Source organism: Lepidochelys kempii, chromosome 9 (assembly GCF_965140265.1).
Source record: "Lepidochelys kempii isolate rLepKem1 chromosome 9, rLepKem1.hap2, whole genome shotgun sequence".
Classification (NCBI taxonomy): Eukaryota; Metazoa; Chordata; order Testudines; family Cheloniidae; genus Lepidochelys; species Lepidochelys kempii.
Window position 1 is genome coordinate 25,660,467 of NC_133264.1, and position 22,415 is coordinate 25,682,881.

Sequence of the window (22,415 nt, forward strand, 5' to 3'; positions counted from 1 at the left end):
TGTAACAAGGACTGAAGGTGATGGTATCCTGGAGTTCTGGTTCATACACCTCTTTTCCCAACAAAAAACAGGAAATTAATTTTACCACCTCTGCTACAGAAATGGAAAAGTTAAAAAGCACTCCACTCTCCCAGCAAAACCTTGAACGAAAGCAACAACACATCTTGAAATCCTAGTTAAATTTATAGGCAAAACTGGAATTGAAATGAAATGATTAATAGAATGTTTCCCAGAGATCAACATCCTCATGTATTTTCAAATAAGCCAAGAATTCAGCATTATCATCCTTGCGCTGTGGGAGTGGAAGTTAAGACACAAACTGATAAAATTCAGATCTTAAGATACCCCTGCAAAAGTGTTCACACGCAACTGTGTAACTGAGTATTTTTTGTAGCCACAACTTACAGCATGGGTATTAAAAACATGTCTGTAAATGTATAAAAGTGCAAACTCCTCAACAAGATATTCGCAAAAAGAAAAGGAGTACTTGTGGCACCTTAGAGACTAACCAATTTATTTGAGCATGAGCTTTTCGGAAAGCTTATGCTCAAATAAATTGGTTAGTCTCTAAGGTGCCACAAGTACTCCTTTTCTTTTTGCGAATACAGACTAACGCGGCTGTTACTCTGAAACCTGTCAATAAGATACTGTAATGCTAACATAATGGACAATAGGGGGAGCCAAATCCTACATCTCAGCTTGTGCTTAGCGTTCCCAGACACCAAATCAGCACATGCATGTGTGTGCTCCAGAGCACAGAAGGTTAGTTTATTCTTAGTTTAGTTTAAATAGGGCCAGGGAAGTAAGAGAAACGACACAAGAGAAGATGTCAGAATCAGCTGGCGTGGGACTCCAGTGAAATACTGTGTGAAATTGGATAAGCTTGGAGAGAATTATAACACAGAAAATCAGATTGCCTGACTTACACAGAGGAGCAGTGTAGAGCACAGAGCTGCTTATACTTACGGAGAATATTTTTTAAATAAGAACAAGATAAAACAAGCTAAGGTATCTGATGGGTACGTACTCAGGGTAGCTAGCCGTCCTGCTGGTCACGCTGCCGGGGCTATGTTCTGATTTTACTGTTCTAACTCAATGGGAACTAGCCTGAGTAAGTCTCCTTGAGCAGGGAATTACATCCCCAGCTAAAAGGGGAGACATACCGTAAGACTGGTCTGTTCTGGGAATGGAGGCTGGAGCCTTGGAGACCAAGCTTATTTTCCCACACTACAAAAGTTCACTGCATACTTCTTGATTGAAAACCCTTCCTGGCCCTCTGTACACTGAAGCAACACTGGAAGGAAACAAAATCTGAGCTGCTTGAATAGATAAAACATCATCATCAGCGAAAAAGACCAACAGAAAACCATTCTGGATTTCCCCTCTCAGTCCCTGGAGAACACATTAGCTTTGTTAGCTGGGATAGATGTACTTTAATCACTGCTTTCCAAATGACAGCTTTTAAAAAAAATCATGTGCGTGAAATAAGAAGCCATCATTTGGGAAGAGAAAGCCCAAGGAGTGAAGGTTTTAAAAGATTAACACAAAAGGTAATCTAATGTTATGAAAACCCTTCACTGAAACAGACATATAGATAGATGTAGACAGAGAGCCACAAGGAAAAAGATGAGAAGACCGAACAGAAGGATGCTCTTATATTACAAAGGTAGAGAGCTGTGCACTCATAATTTAGTGGAATATTTTTCACTTGGTCTACGTCTTCTCTGGAGCCTTATCGGGGAGAGAGCACTTTATACAGTGTGTGCTCATGGATTACATTTTAGGCCATATGAGGGGCTAGCGAGCTGCTATTTATCCCCACACACAGCACCATCTGGTGCGAGCAATACAGCACTGCAACTTTCCCCTGAGGAGTGGGAAATCCCCATATATTAGTTGTTTGTTGCTGCTTCCTTGCAGGGCAACATGTTTGTGGGTGGCTGGTGGGAGGCCTGGCCAGAGGAAGCTAAGGTGCTTTTAAATTATTAAAAAAATAAACAAGCAAAAATAAAAAAGTGTGTGTGTGTGTGGTTGGACAGGTGTGAGGAAACAGCACATAATGATAAAAGGGGCGCAGCAGCTAAAGACAAAGGGAGGTGAAGTCAAAGGTATGTGGAGCTGCTCCCAGAGCTTACTGCTCAGTCCCAGTTAGGATTCAGTGCAGATAAGACTGACTCAGGCCAGGATTCAGTTAGCTCTCTTACACTGTAAAATAAGGAAGAGGGAACTATCTAAAGATATCACCTGAATTTTGTTATGGGAACTTTAGAAGTTCATTTACTTTTTAGGGGCTTTTAACTTAAAGTATCCTGGATACCCAGTGAACTGCTGATTCTCCCACCCCCCCGCCCTTCCTCCCGACACTGATTTTACAAATCTCTGAGTCATAGCTCCCACGCTACAGCTATAGTGGGACAACAAGCACAAAACCAAGCCACCACTTTGGGCCCTTAGTGCAAATCCTGCAGCAAAGAAAAAACAGATCTTAGGGACTCTATACATTTGTTTCAAGTCCAAGCAAACGTCCCATCCGTTCCATGTTCTTGTCAATTGTGGCTTGACATGTGATTTCCTTGGCACACTCCATTGGAAACCAACCTCTCTCACCATCCCGCAATCGTTCACCTTCATGCCAACCTGCAAGGGAGAATGGGGAGGCAACAATAAATACATGTGTAATATACTGTGTATGGCATGTTTATAGAGAGACTCCTGTACACACAGTCTGTCATTGTATCTGTAATATGGTTATGCTTACAATGAGTCAAGTATAAGGTATAGATAGGCTACATTGTTTGGAAACATTATGCATGCAGATTAGGAATAATAAAAATAAAGCAGTAAAGGTACAGTATATTTGAAAAACCACACACCTTCTTTGGATCTCAGGAATATAAACAAACCAATCGGCCTGAGGTTTTCCATTTGTTTTTTACTCTTTGTGACAGTAAACAACTGGGTTAGAGGTAAGGGTTGCCTTCTGCAAGGTGCTGAGCACTCAAGTCCCACTGAAGCTACTGGGAGTTGACTGTACTCAGCATCTTTGCAGGACATGTTCAGTATTGTTATAACATTTTTATTGTGGTAGCAATAACCAGGTTGGGCCCCAACATGACTAGCATTTACGTAACAAATGACAGTCCCTGCCTCATATGCTGCAAGATTACCCCTTAGAGAGTCACCATGTACTGAAGCATAGCACAAGATGTAAACACCTTGAATGTGTGCAGTATTCAGACAAATCAACAGATACATTGCTCACAAAGCAATGATGACTCTTAAGAGAGAGATATTCAAAGAGGCCTTAACCTAGTTTCTCCTTTATGGGCACATGGCTCCTGGGGGGGAGGGGGAATTATACCCACATTGCTGCACCTGAAATTAATTATCTATGCAAATCCTCTGAGATGGATGGAAATGTACTTGAATGTGGCCACAATGCCTGCATAAAGAGTGGTTGTCCCTCAAGAACCTAGGCCTAAACCTATGGCTTTCTGTGGTGTGTCTTCTAGGCTGACACCCCATTTCATTGTGAAGCTGATACTAGACTAGGACTCTGTTTCCCAGCTTGACTAATCTATGTTGGTGGTAGCAAACTGGAAAAATGTTTACTCACCATCATTCACTTTTTGATAAACCAGAACCACATCGGCAACCTGAAGAGATAGTTCATCTGACTGCTTTGCAGTGTAAGTTCTGACAATCTCTACCTGTGTCAATGCTGAGGAAGAAACAGGATAAACTGAACCACATGATGTGTATAAGCAACTGAATACCTTTATATTTAAGCAACATGCTCAAAAGTCATTTTAACATCCCATTTTAGAATGTGCCAAAACAAAAGAACCCAAGTAATCTCAGTAATGAGCACATTAAACATGCTGGCTTCCCAATGGGGAACTACACACACACATGAATTTGGGTCAGACATAAAATCAGCTTGCATTCTCAACCTAGTCACTAATAGGCTGATTCAACTGGCCAAAGCAGTTTTAATGAATGCAAGTAAAATAACTCCTTGTACCACAAAAACCTTGAAAAAACTTCCTCAGAAAAGGTCTTGATAAACAGCATCCACAGAAGGTCAACAAATGTGCGCTATGCTAGACCAAAAGGAACATCGCAAAGGAAATCTGGATAATTTGTTTTTTTGGAAGGAAACACATTTATTCTTGCAGTCTACACCTATTCAAGCTATCCACTGAGGGGCAGTATATTTCTATTTTCACGTTAAGTTTCTGAAAACTCTTACTGTCTCTCACTTACTTGTCCTGTCTGCACTCTGTCTGTCACTGTTCTGTCCAAGTGCAGTAATCCAGCGAGCTCTTTCACTCCTGCAACCAATAGAGACAAAGTCAGTTTCCAAGACACCTGACCCTTAGAGTGCTAGAGATCACACCTTTTTCAGGATCCTAGATTTAAATCTTTCTTCTTTTTCCTGGGAAGAAACCATATTACTTTTTTTTTTTTTTAATTAAAGTCAAGAGCTTTCTTAAACATAGCAAGATATATTTTCCTGTAAACACTTCATGATTCAAGTAAAGTGAAACATATTAAGCGACCAACAATAATGGATTGCTTAGAAGAGGTGGTATTCCAATAAAGGAGGAACAGAACAACATTCTACACATTTGGGAACGGTTTTAAGAAAGTTGCCTAAAAAGGATGGTCTCTTGTGCATATTTTCATTGTTTTAATTAAGCTTCATTAAAATAAGCTTTGTCCTAGTATCTGCAACTAATGGCCTTCATATTAATTATTAGTCTAACACACACCACAGAACTTAAATAAAAATAACATTTTAAATGTGTATTTATAAGCAGCCTTCTCTACAAAAAATATGCAGCATATCTGGCAGATTTAATGGGCACCGCACACCATTCATATGTAATGTAAGCAGACAAAAATCTTCTGTTTCCCTGTAACTAACAATTGGCTGGATGTATATTTGGAAAGGAAAGCAAGTCCCTTACAAAAATCAAACGGTGCTCTGAAAGGGCCACGTTCTGTCACTGATGTGCTCACTTGGGAAGTCAGAGAGATGTGCCACAAACATACAAGAGCAGAACTGTGCCATAAAAGAATAATTTAAACTTAACCTTGGATAACTAGATAATAAGGTAAAAATTGATTTCAGCTAGAATATCTCAATATTTCTGAAGAGGAATAATTAGATTCTAAGTATCACACAGTTCTCCCAAAGGAACAAATTGTTAACAGAACAATTTTTGAGAAGATTGCGTGTGTGTGTGGCGGGTGTGTATGTGTCTGAGATGGGGGTAAAAGAGTGGTAATGGACAGGAGATGAAGGAAAATGGTAAGAGATTATGTAAAAGATATCCAAATAAACAGCTGAGCCATAATAATTAAATCCAAATGGATTTGGGTTTTGACAAATTAAGGTCTGAATCTGACGTATCATGCTTTGGTACAATACAAAGTGTGAGTGTTTCAGTTAAACTAACTCTTTTGCCTTGTTGAAGGGAGTCTCACACACTCAGATGGTTTAGGCAGCAGGAAAAATGCCACCCACCTGCCTCAATGGGTGGGGGAACTTGATGGGGCCGGTGGTGAAAGGGGAGTCCCAGCAGTTAGCAAGGGAGACCCTTGCTGAGGGACACCAGGTAGCGCCTCCTGCCAGGAGTCTCTGGCAATCATTGTCCAGCTGTGGGGGAGGGGCCACCGAGGTGGGGGGGGGCGGGAGTCGTCTCTGGCAGTCATTGGGCCAGCATTCCCCAGCTCCCAGGATTTAACCTGGCACGGGGGCCATGTGGAGCCTCTTTTGGCTCTGTTCCAGCAGGCCACCCTACCCACCTGTCAGAATCCAGCCTGACAGAAGCTTTAGGTCTAGCTGATCAGCTGTTTGGGGGTCTGTAAGGAATTTTTTCTCACATGGGCCAACTGGCAGAGGACCAGGAAAGTTTTTTTGCCTTCTTCACAGCACTTCCTAGCCAGGAATGTGCATGGAACCTAACTCAGGTAACTTGGGGGTTGAGTGGTTAATGTGTTGCAACTTGCGGCCAGTTACCAGTGTGGTTAAGAGAATAAAATGAACGGTTCCCAGAGGTAAAAGACCTGGGATTTTGGTGATGGGCCTCGGGCTCACAGGATAAGGTGAGATCTTGTGGCACTTGCAGGCCAAGGTCCTCACCCTTCAGCACCCTCTGTTCTCCTCATGTGGGTTGGGGAAGAGAAGATGCTAGGACTCAGAGAGCCAAGTCCAGGGGTGTATGCTGAGGAGAGCCTACCCAACTTACAAGTTATATGGTAAGGAGCCATGTAACTTCCACACTGGAACCAATGAAATGTCTGTAGGGGGAGAGTAGGGGTGACGGCAGGTAGTGCCCCCCTCCTGTGCTAAAGTTTAATAAAAGCTGGATCCTGTTACTTCACTCCATGCATGCGTCTGTCCTCGTTTCTCCACTGTGTCTGCCTCAATGCATTTCAGTAAAAGGTTAGAGTGCTTTTAAAATCTGCAATCAACATTACTTTTAAAAAACAGTTACTGTATATGAAAAAGATGAAAAGCCTTTATATCCCATGTTTCAGATGAACAACTATGTGCATGAAACTGGCAACATGCTCAGAGGTTTATCAACTAATACAATATTTCAGTACATCAAAAACTGCTTTCAAGGGAATAAGAAATCAAGAGAACTGAAAAACAGAAGCGTTAGGGCAGTTTGAAAAGGTCACCAGAAAAGAGAATGTCATCTTGAAATCTCCCCTCGCTCCCCTCCAGTCTTTTGAAATGCTGCTGCTAAAAACATCTTCTGACATTTGGACCATGTCACCTCCCTCTTTGAAACCCTTTCCCTGGCATCCCCTCAACCTCACATGTCAAATTCAGAGTAGAAATGGTGATGAAACATAATCCTGGATGTGAACTTTGAGGTGTTTGGAACCTAAGCCTTACAGTTGGTTCCCCTTTCTCTTGTGAGTAAAAATCCTTTATGCAAACCAAACTGTAGGGTTTAAAAATCCCAAATATGAACCAGAGCCCCAAAATTCAGTTCTGATTTGGGCACCCATCTCCTTCAAAGCTCTGTCCAACTCTGTCACTGCCTGCATTTTGGCTATCATGTGCTCAAGATCCCCATCTTGCTGCCTATCCACCTCCCAAACTTCTCATTTGAGCGCTTCCTTGTACTGCCTAATCTATCATGCCATATTCTAGGCTTGGCTCTTCCCTCCAGATGTGCAAATTCCTCCTTAGAATACATTTGTCCCACAAGTACTTTCCATTATACCCTCCTAACAGGATGCTGGCTTGACTCAAGTGTGGGTTATACAATAAAAGTCTAATGATATTGTGCTCTCTTATAAAGCATTGGTTACACTGCCTTGGGGGCAGAGTGTTGTTTAGGTTACCTTACTTGAAGAAAACTATGATTAAATTAAGGACACAACGGTGTAAGGCAACAAAGAGGATAAATGGAATACGGAGTTGTACTTAGATTGACAAAATTAGGATTATTTAGTTTTGAGAGAGGATGCTTCAAGGGTGACATGATTTAGATGAGGGTTATTGCCTCCTGATTATTAATTAATCCTGATTATTGGTGGTTGCTGGGCACACCAGAACTAGGGGATAAAGGTTTAGTTGAGAGAGAGAGAGAACATATGTTGAAAGAATTTGAGGTATTAATTTACAGAGTGATAAATAGTTGGAATGGACTTCCAACTTAATATACATGACCAAAAATTAGATATTATATGAATAATATTTTAATACTGTACATTAAATTCAGCAAGTTAATGGGATATTAGTAGGGCTGGTTGAAAATTTTCTGATGAAATATTGGATTTTTGCCAAAATATTTAGTGAAAAATGTCACCTGAAAACCAAACAATTTCAGTTAGGAAATGCTTCCACGGTGCCTTGTAGGAATTATTGTTTCTGTATCTCATGTTCTCATTCTCCTCTATGGGCCACATTCCATGGCCAAACTCCACTTCTCATGATGCACCGTGGAAATGGAACTCCCATGAGGCACAACAATGGCTCAGCAAGAGGGAAGGTGCTGCCTCAAGGGAGATGGAGACTGTCCAATAGAGAATAGGAGTTTGAGGCATCTAAACTATAACTCCTATGAGGCACTGTGGCAGCATTTCAGATTGAAGTTTTTCAGATGGAAGTCTAGGAGCTTGGTTTTGGGGGTTTTTTTTGGCCAAAAAGTAGAAATTTTCCCTGGCCACCTGCTCCCTGCCACCCTAGTTTTCCAACTAGCTCTAGGTAGTTTTGTGATTAGAAAAATGCACTTGTTGGCTGGAAGAAAATTTTGAAGGATCCTTCTTTCCCCACATAGGCTTCGGACCATTTTGCATGGGAATATTTGTATTGTCCTCTGGAATATAGAAAGTAAAAACACAATTTTAACATTTTAAAAAGTTATTGCATCACAAATACTCCTCCCTTTCCCACTGAAAATTTCCATATATGAATGGCCCACAGCCCGCTTGACATCCTCCACAGACAAGGTAATCATCAAGTGCTGATCACGTACTGATGACTAAAACAAAAATGAGAGAAAGATCCACTAGCTTCAAGAAGATTAGCACTCTGTCCAGGAATACTGTATCTTTGTTTCATCATTTGTAATTCTGTACTGTACTACCCCACTAATTTGTGTAATCATTTACAGCTGTGCAGAGGAGTGTAAAACTCTACCATTCTGATGTGGTGGCATTTTACACCCACTTTGCACAGGTGTGAACAATAGAAGGTATAGGACAATGGAAAAAAACAGGTCTTCTCTATCTCAGGCCTTGTGTACACACTAAAGGTATGATTTAAAATCAGTTTAGTTAAATTGACACAAAAACCTTTGTGGACACATTGTGTCTTAAATCAACATAATTCTAGAGTATGCTGATACAGCTTAAATTAATTAGAAGCAAGTTTATGCTAAACTGAAATACACCACTCTAAAATTAATAGAAGAGTGTATTGAGTGTGCTTTGAATGGGTTTAATTTAAATCTGGTTTTAACAAATGAAAAACATACTGCTTACGGATTCATATTTTCCATTTTTATAACTGTGTTGTAGACATTTTTAATAGGAACACAATTATCTTCATGGCACCTATCATTCCTCTCAGGCAGCTCAGAGAAATAACAAATGGTAATTGACTGTGCTGTAATGTAAACGTTAGCGGCTTTCTAATCTCTCAGTTCATTGCACTGTATACAGAAAAGAACAAAACATGCAATGGTTGGTGCATATGCCATCTAGGCAAGAAAATGTTTCTAAACTTATTCCAACTATAAAAACAAAGAGCAAATATGATTTTGAACAATGTGCAAAAGCTGAAATGCACTCTCTTCTGGAGCTTTAAAATAAGGTGTCAAGAGTCAGATTAGTCTTGTGTGGAAGCCAGTGTGGTGACCAGGTGAGTTGAAATAAAGACAAAAAATAGATGCCAGTGCCAGTAATGGTTTTTCCAATTCTAAGTGACAATTTAATTTAAATAATTGTAGTTGGTGGCAGGAGCCTTACAGCTATCCCAAGAAGAATGTGTAAGAGATGAACTTTAATAATGCTCATTAAAAAGCACATTAGATTTTCTGATGAATGGCTCTTTATAGATATTGTTTCCCTTTTTTGACCCAAGTGGCTAGTCACAGTTTGGGGCCCTCCGGACGTTCCAGTTGGGAGGAGAAATTGGTGATAGTCAGCTATACCTTTGATGCAGTTTTGTTTATTTACAAAGAATGTGCAAAGTTGTGTCTCTGAACACAGAAGGAATCAAATAGCAGGAAACAGCTTCTCTCTCTCACAGCACCAAGCACACACTTTTCAGCTCTCTTACAGGGCCCTGCTTTCAGGCGGGCTCCCTCTATATTTCAGTCTCTTTTGCTTTCCGACACACAGACCCATACCCAAACAACACTCAGCAAAAGCACCTGGTCAGTTCACACACTATTTTTGTTTTAGGTGGAGGCGTATGCTTACAGCTGTCTTAAGTGAATGGTGAGTTCACACCTATCAATCTCAATGGGGTTTTAACTCAACCCATAACAAGGTTTAATCCAGCTCATAACAGCAGCTCCCCCACCACCTCAGCTTCACCCATAGTCCCAATGTGACCTAAAATGATGATATCCAACAACCAATCCCAAACAGAATGAAAAGAAATAATTTAACATATTAAAAAGGATACAAGGTTAACTATTTGCATATGTACAGTTTTTCTGTCAAGATGTTTTCACATTACCAATCCCCAAACATTTTATGTGCACCCAATTTTCTCTCCCTAGATTTCGTTTAATAAGCAGCTGAAAAATGCCTATTGTTTCCAGGAAACTTGCTGGCTATGGCAGGCCCTGATCAGTTTGTTAGAACGGGGAATTAATCTCTAACAACTTTCCCAGCCTCAGCTTCCACAGCTACATTCTCAGATTCAGGGGGCAGTTAAAGTGCAGCTTGCAGAACCCCCCACACTCCTCCAATTCTCCACCTACCAGACTGGGGGGGAGAAGCTCTGGACCTCTGCCTTACAGTGAGGTGGTGGGGTAGGACCTTCTGCCCAGTGGGGAGTGGGGTCTTGGGCTTCAGCAGGGGCAGGGCTGAAGCCATGAGGCCTGGCAGGCACTTCCCGCAGGGCTGAAGCCCCAAGCAAAATGGCCAGACAACCAAGTTGTGGCTGAGAAATTAAGTGCATCGTTGAATTAACAACAATGCATTACATTTAGAAATGCAGCAATCTCTACCCCATTCAGTTTGGCCTGCTTAGTGCAGATATTTTCCTTCTTTGCTTTCTCTACCTTTAGCATCCAGTCTTAAAAGAGAGTGTAGACTGCTATCAAATTCCTGTCTGGATTCTTCCTCCCACCAAACTTTGTGGGATTGGCATTTTTGTTTTTTACCTAGTGCCATATAACAAGGTAATTCTGTAATTGTCAAGAACACAAACTAGTGAAAAATAGTAAAGTTTTACTAAACGTCCCTTCCCCCAAACAACTAAAAAAAGCACACAGTTTTTGCCACGAAGCATGTCATTCCAGAACATGTTTTACTCATCCTCTGATTACAGTAATGAGGTCTTTAAAGAATCATTAATGATCTAAAGCTTCTTTCAGGGTTATTCTAAACTTTGAAAGCAAATCCACGACTAAAACTTTCCAAGCACGGATATGCCCGGAGCATTGTGTGGCTTATGTTTTAATGTGTTCCCTCCAGTCTTTGCAGTCCAGTGAGACAGATAAAATCTTTCACTTTTGTGGAGGGCAGCTTGGATGCTAATGGCATCTCAGAGATGGCCTCTCACAGGGATTTGTACTAGAGAGAACAAGACACTATTTGTTGCTGTTGTCTACAGCAGAACACTCCCTGAAACAGCTCCAACAGAACAAGGACCACCTCTATCACTGCTTCCCCTAGACTATGCAAAGTTCTTTCAACTACTGTTTAACTACTGTTTAACAGAATGCTGTATCTTCCAAGCGTTGTGGTAAATAATACTCTACAAATCACACAAGAACAAAAATTACATTTTTTTTTGTTACTCCTAATCTGTTACATCTTAAATTAGGACTGTGATTTGCCACAGCTCCTGATTGTACTATAGTCTGTGTCTAGACCTAATTTTATAAAATGCTAAGATGCTAAAAATATTAACCAACAGTTAAGACTGATATTCTACTACACCAATGAGGGAAGAGGTTCAGAAGGAATTAAGGGTGCAGAGGAATTGTTTGTGTCACTGTGGTCAGTATTAGTTACGAACTTCGGAACTCATTTCGAAAGGGGGTCTTGAATTGCAACCTTTATAAAACCAGCCATTTTCCCTGCTTTTCTGCTCACTTTTGGTTGCTTGATTATCCAACATGCACAGGCAAATATGAAGTTTCACAAACAGGTGTGCCTGCAATATTTATTAATGCAGTTAGGGAGAGTATGCAAATGTGGCCCTTGACATTTAATTTGCCTTTGAAAAATTCTTTCCTTTGAGATTTTAAAACATGCATTAGTTATCTCAGAGACTGGAGCTATTAGCGCTCCAACCCATTTGGATGAATAGACATTCATGCTTTCAAATAAATGCATATTATTTACCCTTCCAGTCTACTGTATGCACTTATTCTAATTATAACTACCACCACTTTATGCTATCCTTCATCAGAGAATATTTACAAATATTAAGATGCACAAGGCAGAAAATATCATACCAGTTCTTCAGATGGGTAAACTTAAGCAAGAAGATGTTAACTCAGTGGGCCAGTAATAGAATCCACATCTCTGGAGTCCCAGTCCTCTGCGCCAATACTTAAACCAGTGTTGTCAAGTGGATGGGAATCAGAGTAGTCCACATTCCTCTCAGTTTGAAAAACAAACAAAAAGCAATAAAACTTAGCGTCTGGTCATGTGCTTTAGCCACTTTATAAAGAGACCAGGTAGGTGAGCTAATTACCTCACCACCTTGTCTCTCTAACATCCTGTGACCGACACAGCTACAATTACAGTCAGTCACTTTCTGTAATGCAACACCCCAGCTCTTATATTAGTTTCCTTTAGAATATCTAAAACAATTAGACCATGGTACTGGACATAACACTTAATTTCTGTAAGCATTTTTGTGCATTTAAACTCAAAATTGTATTTCATGTGCTAGGACAGATTGAAAATGGCCAAAATAAATTACATTCAGAAGAAAAACAACAAAAATAAACCCCTCCCAAATGGAGATTTAAGTTGCAGCTCAGACTGAATTGCTAAGGCCATCCTTCAAGGAACAAGAGACTGCACAAAAGAACTCACTTCTTCCCACTATCAATACATGCACAAGAGGGTGAAAGTGAAGTGACAGGAGTAGAGGCCTGGCTTGGTGGGATACACAGTGAACCCTACACTTCCTCCTCATTCTCAGACACTTAGATCTATTTTTTCTGACCTAAATCCCTTCCCTACGGTGCTTACTTGTTTTCCTCTTCTTTCATTATTGAAAGAGCTTTGGTTATCCAAATTATTACTGCATGAGCTGTGAAAAGCCATGAACTGGCCTTGTGTAGCAGTATTAGCATATAAACTTTTTTCTTTTTTAAATCTGCACAAAATCAAATAGTTAAAAATACCCAGTGCCACTAGGCTAATTCTTCAATTTAAAGAGACAGTGAAACAAATCAAAACTTTATATTTTTTATTAGAACACTCCATCTACATTTTTGGCACCAGTGGACACTGGAGAATACCTATGTTCCTAGCATACAATAAGCCATAAGTGGTAGAACTGAGTATGGGGCTATAGTCCTTCCCCACAACATAAGACTTGTATATGTATTTCTCTCTGCCCTGTACTTTGGAGAAGACAGGCTTTGGGAACATCCCTAATAGTTATGTTCTGCTACCAATGTAAACTGTCAACTGTTTTAGTGCTCCAGGTGTCTCCTTGCTTTGTCTACATGGTAGAGCCAGCTCTGCAAGATACAAACCTAATGGCTTAAAGGCAAATATCCTTGTAATTTTGATGCCTTTATAAGGTCTAAATCAAATCAAAATTATAACAAAGGACATAAATCGAGAAATATAGCAGGGATGGACAGATTCAACAGTGCACACCACTTAGAAACACAGTATACAGAAACCAGTAAATAATCAGCATAACAAAAGTTGATAATCATTTGCTCTTCCTCTTCTTAAAACACATTAGTCCTATCAATCTAATTAATCTTTTAAATGTAACAGTCAGTAGTTGCAAATTATAACTCAAAACTACTTCTTTTACTATCTGCAATACAGTTCCCAAATTAGACTGATTATATGGCGTTCTCCTCAAATTGTGTGAAGATAAACCAGTGTGGCTGACTGTCAATTAATATGATTGTGTCCTTCCCTGCAAGCTTCCCCCACAGATTTTTGCTTTGAATTTTCTCTCTGATATAAAGAATTATCCTAATAAAAAGACTGTCAATTTACTTTCTGATGTTGATTAAATCATCAACAGGCAGGCAGGAAAGGAGGCAGAAAAGTTAAAGAAAAAATGCGTTCATCAAATTGTCTCAAAGACTGGTTACTTGGATGGCTTATTACTGATTGCATTCACCATGACTCCCTTTGTTATGAGAGGAAACTTTCTGTAAGGGTTTTCAATTATTACTAGGGAGGAAAAAAAATCACAAAATTAAATCTGAATAATTTACTGCATGTTGATCAAGCATGCTGATAATTCTTGAGACACACAAGTTGGATGAGGTAATATTTTTTATTGGACCAACTTCTGCTGGTGAAAGAGACAAGCTTTTGAGCTCCACAGAGCTCTTCTTCGGTGCTGTGTGTAGAGCCTGAAGACTTGTGTCATTCACCAACAGAAGTTGGTCCAATAAAAGATATTCCCTCACCCACCTTGTCTCTGTCATATCCTGGGACCAACATGGCCACAACAACACTGCAAACTACCACTAATTCTTAGCATTCAGCAGACTTATCCCAGTTGAAAAACAGCCCAGATTCACTTGTCTACTTTGAAGAATATATTGTGTTGTCATTTCTATTGTCCATGTGAGTTGCAAGCATTTGTGATTCATCTTGATGAATACACACAAAAGGGTTGTTTTGGTGGATTTTTTGGCTTGCATATTCCTCTTGGAAAGAGTAGACCTAGACTGCCTTTGACTTCAATGGGCTTTGGATCAGGCCCCTAATGAAAGCACATTTGTGCCCTGTACTGCAACCTGCAATATGTACAGCTAATAACTGGTAGGAATTGTATTAATTGTAACTTTCCAAAATGCGTGTAAAACTACATGAAGTGCTTTTATATTTACAATTTTAATCAATTTTGTTATGTCACAACAAAAAATTCACAAGATAACAAAGCTTGATACTCATTTTAATTTAAGTATCAACTTTAATCGATGAGCACCCCAAACTGGGTTGAAAACTTCACTAGATACATGTACAAATGACTTTGTCTACCACTGTATTACAGTGACACAGGTGAAACAAAGCATTTGTGAAATAGAACAATCACTTAACAGCAATCATCAATAGCATATAATGCCTAGGATAGGAAGTGAGAATAGAATATATTCCAACGAAAGGTGATTTTAAGTAGAAAAATTATTCAAGGAGGAATTTGACCAGGGTTAATACACTTACTGCTGCAAAAAGTGCGAGCGGCTTGGCTACACTTGCAAGTTAGAGTGCATTAAATCAGTCCCGGGCGCCCTAACTCCTGAGGTGTCCACACTGGCAAGGCACGTAAAGCTTCTGGACTCTGCAGCTGGAGCGCTCCCAGTAATCTACCTCCACCAGAAGCATAAAGCTTGATGTGCCCTGGTTGAAACGCCCAGGCGTCAGTGTGAACAAGGTGTTGCATTACTGTGCTGTGATTGGCCTCCAGAAACATCCCATAATCTCCTGAAGTCAAGTGGCCACTCTTGTCATTGTTTTGAACTTGGCTGCAGGCATGTGGATATCCCCTTTCAAAGCTCCGTTTCTGACAGCTGCCTGCTTATCTGCTCCGGGACAAGGCAAGCCGTTACTGTGGAATGCTGCGGCTGGGAGTGTGAGAGAGAGAGAGAGGCTGGGGGAGGAGGGTCTGCTGCTGTCTGAAGTTACAAGACAGCATGCTGACGCACTCTCTGATCCCCAAAACACACTGTCTCTCCCACCACATACACACCGTCACACTCCCTCCCTCACCATTTGAAAAGCATGCTGCAGCCACTTGCACACTGGGATAGCTACCACAATGCACTGCTCTTTGTGGCATTGCAAGAGCTGCTAATATGGCCACACCAGTGCACTTGCAGCTGACAGTGTAAATACATGGCAGCGTTTTCCCTGCTGCGGTCTCTGAAGGCTGGTTTAACTCCCGGCGCTCTACAAATTAGCTGTTACCACTCAAGAAAAATCTTGGAATCATTGTGGATAGTTCTCTGAAATCGTCCACTCAATGTGCAGCGGCAGTCAAAAAAGCGAACAGAATGTTGGGAATCATCAAGAAAGGGCTAGATAATAATACAGAAAATATCATATTGCCTCTATATAAATTCATGGTACTCCCACACCTTGAATACTGTGTGCAGATGTGGTTGCCCTATCTCAAAAAAGATATATTGGAATTGGAAAAGGTTCAGAAAAGGGCAACAAAAATGATGAAGGGTATAGATAGAACAGCTTCTGTATAAGGAGAGATTAATACGACTGGGACTTTTCAGCTTCGAAAAGAGATGACTAAGGGGGATATGATAGAGGTCTATGAAATCATGATTTTATAATAGGTAGGTGTGGAGAAAGTAAATTAGGAAGTGTTATTTACTCCTTCTCATAACACAAGAACTAAGGGTCACCAAATGAAATCAATAGGTAGTAGGTTTAAAACAAACACAAGAAAGTATTTTCTCACTCAACACATGTCAACCTTTGGAACTCCTTGCCAGAGGGTGTTGTGAAGGCCAATACTATAACGGGGTTCAAAAGGGAACTAGACAGATTCATGTAAGATAGGTCCACCAATGACTATTAGCCAGGATGGACAGGAATGGTGTCCCTAGGCTCTGTTCGCTAGAAGCTGGGATTGGGTGCCAGGACATGGATCACTTGATGATAAACTGTCTGTTCATTAGATTGGGGCACTTGCCATTGGCCACTGTCAGAGGACAGGATACTGGGCTTGATGGACCTTAGGTCTGACCCAGTATGGCCATTCTTATGTTCTTATCTGCAAGTGTAGCCCAAGTCCAAGTGGCCAGGGCAGATACTGTAGACAGATAGATGGATATCACAACTGAGTATGTATGAACTTTGAGATTTCTCTCCCCTGAACACAATCTGAACAAAAACAGAAAATCTGGATTTTCCCTATTGTATTGTGTGTTGAAAAGCATCTGTTTACATTTCTGATTGAAGAAGTCACAAGTAATTAGCCAATAAATTAAGTCAAATATATATTTGCAGTTTGCAATGGATTGCTGGATGGATTCTGTAAGTGCTCAAACATCACGGTTCAAATCCTCAGCTGTGTAAATCAGCATGGCTACATAGGTTTCAATGGAGTTACACTGACTTAAATAAGCTAAGGATCTGGCCCTCTGACTGAAAACTCCCTTGTGTCTGGATGAAAACCAGATGAGTTTTCCATTTATAAATGCCCTACTCCAGTGTTTCTCAACAGCTGGTCCCCGAGATCTCCCTGACACAGTTTAGGAAGGCAGCAAGCCTGTCCCCAGTATCAAAAAGGCTGAGAAACACTTCCAGTCAGAGCCTCCTGGCAGGAAAAGCACAATACAAAGACCTGTATACGCCCCCAAGTGATTCTTCTCCATTTTAGAAGCAAGCACAGTTGCTGCCAAACTCTTAGATCATCTCAGACAATTGTTTTAGGCCTTGAGGTATGATAACCAGTGCATTCCTGGAGTTACTGCACGCCTTGGCTTCCCATCTCACTCCTTAAACCATCCAAGACAAACAGGCTATGCCTACACTGGGACTGGGAGCAAGCCTCCCAGCTAGGGTAGACAGATTCATCTAGCTCCACCCCCAACTGCAACATCCAGCTGGCTATTTGTAGTGTGCTAGCTTGAGCCCCTGAGCTAGCTAGCACAAGTCCGTCTACCCGCACTGGCTCACATGCGGCTGCAGTGCAGACATACCCATCCCTCCGCCACAAGATGTACTGCCTAGCATATTTTCTGCTGCTTATGTAACACAAACTGCAAAGTCATTTCACTATTCAGTGGGGGCTCTTGACATGGGTATGAAATTACTGACATCAAATCAGAATGCTTCAGTTGTAACCAGGTTCTATTTCAGAACACACTAGTTTCATATGCAAATCAGTTTTAATTATGTCGTTTTTTTCTCCTCTTCTAACTCTATTCCTGCTCTCTTACTGCATCAGAGCCTGAAGTAACTTCTGCTAGTAAGGGTATTGAATAGCGGTCTTCATACCTAGAGCTATGCCATTGTTTCAGGGACTGGAGAGTTGATAATCTTCATGGCACAGACATTCTGAGTTCTTGGCACCAAGATCTAATACAAACATGGTGGTACCTCATAACAGACAGATTTTTCAGTACCCAGGATTCTACCTCGTTCACTCAATATCCCTTGTCCTCCAGCACACAAGACCAATGAAGGAGGAGTTAAGAGCAAGTAACCACTGCATCACTGATGGTGGTACATCCCTGCAGTGGTGGATTAGCCACCGGGCCAATGGGGCCGGTGCCAATTGAGGCACCCCTGCACCCTGACCTGCTCCGCCCTTCCAGCACTCCTGCTGGGGAGTGGGATCGGAGCCCAGGGGCTTGCCCTGCTCCACCTGGCACTCCTGCCAGGGCACGGGGTCAGGGTACGGGGGCTTGCCCTGCTCTGCCCACCCAGCATTCCTGCCAGGGAGCAGGGGAAGCCCCCATGCCCCGAGCCCATTTCCCAACTGGAGCGGGGGGACTACAGGCAGAAGGGGCGCCCACTTGCTCTGGCCCAGGGCCCCACAAACCCCTAATCCGTCTCTGCATCCCTGATTCTTAGGGCTGAATGTATTTTCCCAGTACTAGGTAAAGTTTTAGTCTCGGCTGGAAATCAGCTACAAAAAAATTACTATTTATCCTATATTTATTCTCCTCTTAAAAATTATACCCATGGACTACAGGCTTTTAAAAAAGCTCTATTTATTCTGAATTCATGGCCCGTGAACTAACACAGCTCCTTCTTGAAACAACTCCACATGTGAGACATCAGAACACCTTCATGAACTATTGGGGGGACTCAGTCTTGGGTTCAAGGACTTAGTGCACCTCTAACATATTTCAGAATCAACACAACAAATACGATCACATGCATTATTAAGGCTGTTTACCAAACTGAAGTATAACCAGTGAATAAACATCTAAAAAGAAGAGTTTGTTTACACAGACTCAGTGCAATGTAATCAACTGTGTGCTGTATGGTTAGTCATAAAATGCAGAGATATATAATTACTCAATCCTTTCATGACAGGATTATATGAGACAACGGCTGCCTAGTTTGGATTTATTGTTTCTAAAAAGAGTCTCTCTATAAAAATGAGTTAATGATAGCAGATTAACCTGTAGCAAACAGGAGTGGAAGTTTCTGACAATGCAAAAAAATATTTCATATACATAGGTATGTTTTACAGAACGTATAAGAAAATGGCTTTAAGTGGTGTAATTCACCCACATCTCACTATGAAAATTGACTCCTAACAGCTGGGTTTAGCACCTTGGACTGTGCCCCTGAAGCAATTTCCCCCCCTGAAGTCCATAATGTAACTCACTCACATCCACTGTGATAATTAAACACCACCATTTCCACCAAGATGTTTTAAGGCAGTTTTCATCCACCTAAAAGTAGACACATCTCAAAGTGTCTTACGAAGGTGGGAAAGGGTTATCCGCTCTTCACAGATGGGAAACTCTGACACAAAGGGGCGACTGACCCAAGATCACATTACAAAGTCAGTAGCAGAGCAAACAAAACTCAGGTCTCATGACTGCCAGTCTTGGGTTCTATCCAGTGGATCATGGTGCCTCCATGAATCTATGGCCACACTAAGGATTTTGGAGAAGGCCAGCAAGATGGTTCTTTGGGTCTCCTCTAACTCAAACTTAACTGTCTCATTTCTCATAGTAGGGTAATGATTTATGAGCAGCCACTGCCCTTCTCTGCTGCAGGATAAGTGGAGCCCAGCTCCATCTATATCTGCCAATACAGTTATATTTTCAGATTTATCCCTTGAAAAATGGTTGATTTGAAGGCTCCTAGGCCCTGCCCCCATCAGCCAGAAGGCTGTGCATAAATTCTAGTGAATTCTGCTTTCATCTCTAACCCAATTTTTAATCCAGAATAGGTAGTAATATCCATATTAACGTAAGTGCTCAAAATACCCATCACATATCTTTCCGCAAAGCATGGAGATCGATGTCTGCCAATGAAGTATAATTTTATTTATGCTCCTTTATTGAAAACACTAACTTCTCCATTTTTGTGTCATTTGACACTTTTCTTCTTCTCCCTTTCACCTCACTCACTCCATCCACCGCCATATTTTATTTTTTCCTCTTTTTAATATTCCCTTTTCTCTAATTTAATTCTATTTCATATTCACCTACCTTCTGTTTTTAAACTGTCCAGGAAAACCTGAAGATCTGTGACAAAACACCATTCATGAACAACATTCAGATTGTGCCTAGATTTTACCTAAAGGCTTGTATACATTTAGTTCACAGCAGGCTGGGCGACTCAACCCCATACTAGCTTGCCTCATACTAACTTTCTGCGTGGAGCTTACTTTAATTTTCTCCCACTGCAAAGTGGGGTTGATCAAAGCACACTAACAAATTATTAGTGCACATTTGCAGGGTTCACATGGACAGTTAGTGCATGGCAGGCTACTGCAGAGTAGATTCACACCTAAGCTTGTGGCAAAAAATGTTCATGTAGACAAGCCCTTAGATCAGTGGTTCTCACTTTTGTACTGGTGACCCCTTTCACACAGCAAGCCTCTCAGTGCGACACCCCTTATTAATTAAAAAAAACTTTAAAAATATTTAACACTATTATAAATGCTGGAGGCAAAGCGGGGGCTTGGAGGTGGAGGCTGAGAGCTCATGACCCCGATGTAATAACCTCACGACCCCTTGAGGGGTCACAAGCCCCAGTTTGAGACCCCCTGCCTTAGATAGATGAAATATTTAACAGCTAACATTTGTATCCTCAGAATGACTCTACTGCTAAGACATGTAAGTCTTTTTTCATTTGCTAAAGTCACTGACTGACAGAGGCCAACTCACCACAGTTTACATCCGCAACAGCATTGAGTTTGGGTTTGAGGTATGCTAGGTTAAAATTAATTTCACTGTTATATCCTGTTTTGTGGTCAGAGAGGTTTGGCAAAAATCGCTTACAACTTTTGAACAATGAGTTTGACATAAAGTAACCTTCTACACTTAACTGCTGGGTTATCATCACTAGAAGAATGCATGACCCATGGTTTAAAACATAACGGTATTTTCTGTTTCAATATGTATTTGACTCTTTCATGCTTCTGAAAGAAGAGACAGTGAGGTAGTGAAATGTTTCATTTATCCAGAGGCAGACAGAGATATTACCTCTCATTAGGGTTTTCCCTTAATGTTCAAACTTTAGCCCTCCCCTAAGAGCAGGAGTAACAAACCACTTTGTCCTCAATCACTCTTGAGGAAGTCTGATCGACATGATCAGCTGGAGAAATAACAACCGTTCAAAGACTGATAAGATCAGGTAAATCAGGGTTGTGATCTTGAGGAAGAGGCAGTAAAAATTAGTTTTAAGAGGCCAAACACCCTGCATAAAATTGTTTGCATGTACAATGGCCACTATCACCTAGCCAGATTTAGTTAATCTCTGTTGAACACATACACATTGGCACCTTTAAAAAGGACTTAAGGCTGCAGTCAGTGGAAAATTATCTGGGTAAGGTTGATGTTGAAAGTTGCAGGAGTGGAAATAAGGAAAACACTTTTCACTTTGAACTCTCATGAAAACTTTTTGTGAGTGATATTTCACCTGAGCCTTCGGTGACCATTCTGAAAGATTCTGCTTTGGTAAAGCTGCCAGAGGTAATGACTTATATACACAGGGCCTTGCACCCTCTACAATTCCTTGTTCAGTGAATTGAACGTGGAATTTGGCATTTTGCCAACTTGCTGCAGAATTTCATGTTCTGGCCATGGAATCTGCCCTTTGGATGTAGCCAGGCACCTGGCATTTTGTTCTTTCTGCCCTGCTGGGATCTAGCTGCAGCTTCCTCTTTCTGTGCTGCTCTTGCCAGACGGGGAAGTCTCACTAGCCACACATTCTCCTGCCCTATTGCCCACAGAAGGAGACAGAAAGCAGGACAACAGCTCTCCTGGCTTGTCAGGACTGCCCTTGCCTATTTTTAAAAGTGTGTGCTCTGGTGCAGGTGACAGTCTTGGGCTGAGCTGTAGGTACTGAGCAGAGCTCAGCAGTCATCCTATACTCTAGTCATAGAACTCCACAGAACCTAACAGCCAGCAATTAATTATGCTAGTGCAAAACTGCAGATAGCTACATATTACCATTATCTCAAGTATGGAGAAGTTTGCATCTAAGTTCTCTTATACTGATGCAGGTTTCAGAGTAGTAGCCGTGTTAGTCCGTATCCACAAAAAGGAGTACTTGTGGCACCTTAGGGACTAACAAATCTATTTGAGCATAAGCTTTTGGGAGCTACAGCTCACTTCATCGGATGCCGATACTGCTGTAGAAATGGTCTCTAATGCACTCCACAGAGTTTTGTAGTGTACAGATGTCAAATAATATCCCAGGCTAACATTTCATATTACTCTAAGTATGGGCTGTATCTTGACGTGGGTTGACATTATATAATTTGCATACACATTCAGAGCACAGGAGCATCCATATAGTCTCTTTGTCTTGTTCTAATTTAC

General features: G+C 41.1%; 1 protein-coding gene across 3 annotated transcripts in view; it reads right to left on the reverse strand.

The window, feature by feature from the left end:
• Window positions 1-565: 565 nt before the first annotated feature.
• ARHGEF26 (Rho guanine nucleotide exchange factor 26) overlaps window positions 566-22,415 on the reverse strand; it is a 115,074-nt gene continuing 93,224 nt past the window's right edge. For all 3 annotated transcript variants that reach the window (XM_073359637.1, XM_073359638.1, XM_073359636.1), the window contains 3 exons: window positions 4,267-4,334; window positions 3,617-3,721; window positions 566-2,637 (listed from right to left, as the gene is read on the reverse strand). In XM_073359637.1, the coding sequence (XP_073215738.1) occupies window positions 2,495-2,637; window positions 3,617-3,721; window positions 4,267-4,334 (316 nt within the window). In that variant the 3' untranslated portion in view covers window positions 566-2,494. The remainder of the gene's footprint in view (window positions 2,638-3,616; window positions 3,722-4,266; window positions 4,335-22,415) is intronic.